The sequence below is a fragment of the Nannospalax galili genome, unplaced genomic scaffold, assembly GCF_000622305.1.
Source record: "Nannospalax galili isolate Female #2095 unplaced genomic scaffold, S.galili_v1.0 scaffold655, whole genome shotgun sequence".
In the NCBI taxonomy this organism is placed as follows: domain Eukaryota; kingdom Metazoa; phylum Chordata; class Mammalia; order Rodentia; family Spalacidae; genus Nannospalax; species Nannospalax galili.
In genome coordinates, this window is record NW_008337285.1 from 2102718 (window position 1) to 2106739 (window position 4022).

Below are 4022 nucleotides of genomic sequence, written 5' to 3' on the forward strand. Positions count from 1 at the left end.
AATGTGTCCCAAAGGCTCGATTCAGTGCCAAGAGATGTATACGTCCTAAGTTTATATCTGTTAGAGTGGATCGTTTAAAAATTAAAGGGTGGGTGGGGACCAGAGAACACCGAAGAGGCTGCGTCATCCTGCCGGGAGCCCTCGGAATTCTCAGGAATTCCCGGCCCTTTGACCAAAGGAATGGGCCTCGGGAAGATGTCCCGAGGCCGGGATGCAGACCGCACACCCCGTCTGAGAACACCTCTGCTCTCGGCGCTCCCAACCTCTGCTCTCAGCCCTCCCACCCACCCTCGGGAACAAAGCCAGAGCCTACTCGGGGCGAGAGGACACAGGCCCGGGCGAAGAGGCGCCTGCGGCCGTGGGGACCCGGCTGGGCGAAGGCTCGGGGGCCGCCGGGCCCTTCTACTGCTTCTCAGGGGTGCCGTTGACCATCGGCCCGTACAGGCCGCCCCCGTAGCCCGGCTCCTTGTGCACCGCGGCGGCGGCGGCGGCCGAGCGGTCGCGCATGAGATCGCTGAAGGCGTAGTCCATCGGCGGGCGGAAGCCGAGCGTGGGCACCAGGCCCGCGGTGGAGTAGGGCGCCATGAAGGCCAGGCCGCGGCTGTGCGCCGCCGCCGCCGAGTAGGCCAGGCGCAGCGGGCTGAGGCCCAGAGGCGCCCCCAGCGGGTAGGCGCCCCCGTCCGCCCCGAAGTGACTGGCGTTGGGCTGCAGCGGCGAGAAGGCCGAGCGGCTGCCGAGCGAGCCCAGCGCGCCGGGTGTCATGGCTCCGGCCAGCAAGGGTCTGTGGTGCGGGGGCGCCGGCCCGGCCTGCAGAGGCGCGGGCAGCCCCGGACCCCCGGCGGCAGCGGCGTCCACGCGGCCCGGCCACGCGTCATCCACCGCCGCGCTCACCGCGGCCTTCTCCAGGGGCGCCGTGGGGCCCAGGCCCGCAGCCAGGCCTCCGCGGTGGTGGTTGAGCACCTGCTCGATGGCCTGCACCACGTCGCCGCCGCAGCCCTGCAGCACCAGCTCCAGCACGCCTCTCCGATGGCCGGGGAAGACACGCGTCAGGATGTCCAGTGGCGTCCGCTGCCGCGGCCCCGGGCCTCCACCCAGGCCTGGGGTCGGTGCGGCCTCGGCCTCTTCTTTGTCAGCCTCGGAGCCGGACTCGGAACCCAGGGGGCTGGCGGAGCCGGGGCTGTCCTCCTCGCCGCCACCGCCGGGGCCCGCGCTACCGGGGCAGCTGCTCCCTGCCTCCTTGGAGGCCCGGGCCAGAGGCGACCCGGAAAAGGACTCGCCGTCGCCGTTTTCCGAGCCTGAGCCGGGCCGCACCTCCGGGGACGAGGTCCCGGGACCCGAGTCCGCGCCGTCAGGCGACAGGGGCTTCACTGGCGGCGGCGGACTGTCCGGGCGGCCAGCCTGAAGCAGCGTCTTGGGAAACAGGTCAAACTTCTGCAACTTGGCCTCTGAGAAGGGGAAAAATCAGCAGTGAGGCGAGGGTAAGAAGACTCAGGGCACTTCAGCCTTTCGAATGCAAGTCTGCCAAGTTTCTTCTCATTCTGAACTCCAAACCCTCATTTAGTGGGATCCAGTCCCACTTTTTTTCTGTTTACTCCTTCTATGAGACCCCTATAGCTGTGTCTCTTCCCCCATCTCCAGAGCTCAAGCTATTTCTGTACCCAGAACCCCCAACCACTTGCACTCTGCCTAATGTTCAGTGCTGCTCTTCCCACACCTGTGCAACACTTCCACCCCGTTCCACGTCCCCACCCCTGCCCCCGGGAAGTGGCCTGGTACAAGTTCAGACAGGAGCCAACAGAACTTTTCCTATACCTCACACTAAGTAGGAGACCCTACTCCGCTCAGAGATTCCAAAAGCCAGCCCACCCTGGGCAGCGCCTCCTGTAAGAAAAGGTGCCTCGGGTGACTAGAAAGTCCCAAGCCTCATTACAGAGAGCATAAGTTAACACTCCTATTTCTAATCCAAATTTTTCAAAACTAAGACCGAAGATCTCCCCTCCCAAGCTGAGAGCTGAGTCCCTTCTATGGCCCCGGGCCTAATGTCTTCCCTCCTAGAAAAAGCTTCAGGAGTCCAGAAGAAGAGGGCAGAGAGAAGACAGGGCAAGGGAAAGGGAACCAGGAAAGAGAGAAAGCTCCAACCTGGGGCAAACCCGCATAATTGGGAAAGGGGGTAGAAAAGAAGGGGATGCAGCGAGCGAGCGTTTGTCCAGAATGCTTTAGGAATGGGAGAAAAGGAATCTTCCTGGGAAACTGAAAGCGAGAGAGCAAAGCGGATCAAGGAGATTGGAGAGATTCAGACAGGAGTTGGCAAAGAAAGGAGAGCAAGTGGCGAGGGCAGAAATTCAGGGTAAAAGAACAGGCTCTCTCGCTGGAGAAGAACTAGCAAAATGAGGAGGGAAAGGCTGGGAACCTGTCGCCTTCGGAAGAGTCAGGTTAAAGTGTTATTTGAGGACCTGAGGTAACAGAAAGGTGTAAATGCTCCAGACAGGGGCGAGGCTTTATGGGTCTCTTCCCAGTACCGAAGCTGGGCGGATGTGAACTCTAGTAGCCAGGGCACTGGGGAAGGGAACTGTACTCTGGTTCTTTGGACACTGTCATTAGGCCGCGCGCGCTAGCGCTGGGACCCCGCTCCTTCTTCCAGACCCCACCCCCAACCCGGGGCCCGGCCGCGCTCTCACCTGCGCCCCCCGCGCTCGCGGTGCCACCTCCGGTCCCTGCGGGCGCTCCAGCTCCCGGCCCCCCGGAGTCCGCGGCGCACACGGAGCCGAAGACTTCGTAGGCGGGCCGTGGTGGGATGATGCCGTTGGCGGCGGCCAGCGCCAGGCCCTCGGCAGTGCCATAGAGCAGTTGCAGCTCGCGTGCCTCGTTCTCTTCCTGCGCCTGCTGCCTGCGCAACGCCACCTGTGCGGCCATGACGCGCTGGCGCTCTGCGATGAGCGTGCACTTGGCGCACAGGCAGTCCTTCCAGCGACAGTAGCGCTTGTGGCCCTTGAGCGCCGATACCACTCCGTGGTTGCGGCAGCGCGCGCACTTGGGGGTCCGCGGGTACTTCTCCGCGGCCCTCAGCAACAGCGGCGGCGCCCGCAGCAAGCCTCCAGCCACGCTCACTGGTAGCGAAGCGGCCGCAGCCGCCGCAGCCGCCACGGACGCCACCGAGGCTACGGGCGGCCCTGTGGCTGTCGCTGCAGCAGTCGCCGCGCCGGGCACGCTGGGCAGCTCCGAACGCAACTCCATGGCTGGACCTGGTGTGGAAGAAGGTGGAAAAGGGGTGGGGGGCGGGGACCGGCGTGAGGAGAGAGCACAGTGCGCTGGGCTTGAGCGCGGCCTGGAGGAAGCCAAACTTAAGAAAACTTTGGTTGCAGAAGTTTGGTTAGTGGTTGCCAAATTGCTGGGAGGGGGGTGCATTCGGAGCCTCCAGGTAAATCCGAGCTTCCCCACTGAACTCCCACCACAGCTGTCCTTATATTTGATTTCCAGGTGTAAGATTTCGTTTGAATCAGTAGTTCCTCTAGAAAGAATTAAAAAGACAAAGTTTGGAAGTTCAATTGGATGTATTTAAGATTTGAAAAAGAAAATGTCCCCAAAGCTTAGGTTACCTGGGGTGAGATGAGAAGAAGGGAATGTTTGCTTGAGTGGGACTGGGCTTACAGAGAAAGTTTTGAACCAAGAGGCTAAAGGCAAAGCAGTGAAAACCCGGAGGAAAACTGTTCAGTGTGGTGGAGGGTGTCTTCATGTGTAGGAGAGGTGGGGGCTGCGCAGGCTGGGCCAAGTCTGGCTTTTAATGTGAGTGGGAGCAGGGGAATTCGAGAAAAAAATGAAAGAGAAGAATTTCTATTCAAAGTAGAGTGAGGACTAGCAAACAAACTTGGAGGCAAGGTCAGGCTTGTGGTCCTGGGACCCCTAAAAATGAGTTCTGGAAGTACCACGGTCTGGGCCTCTAGACAGTAGGAGAGAAAACAGACGTGGAACAAAGTTTAGGGGACCCGAGGAGGATTGAAGAGAAAAGTCACGAGAAGAAACTT

General features: G+C 61.2%; 1 protein-coding gene across 1 annotated transcript; it reads right to left on the reverse strand.

The window, feature by feature from the left end:
• Positions 1-320: 320 nt before the first annotated feature.
• Positions 321-3484, reverse strand: Dmrta2 (DMRT like family A2). The gene is made up of 2 exons (XM_008832429.3): positions 2679-3484; positions 321-1445 (listed from the first exon to the last, which is right to left on the reverse strand). The coding sequence occupies exons 1-2, from the start codon at positions 3403-3405 to the stop codon at positions 403-405; spliced, it is 1770 nt and encodes a 589-aa protein (XP_008830651.1). The 5' UTR covers positions 3406-3484; the 3' UTR covers positions 321-402.
• Positions 3485-4022: the final 538 nt, after the last annotated feature.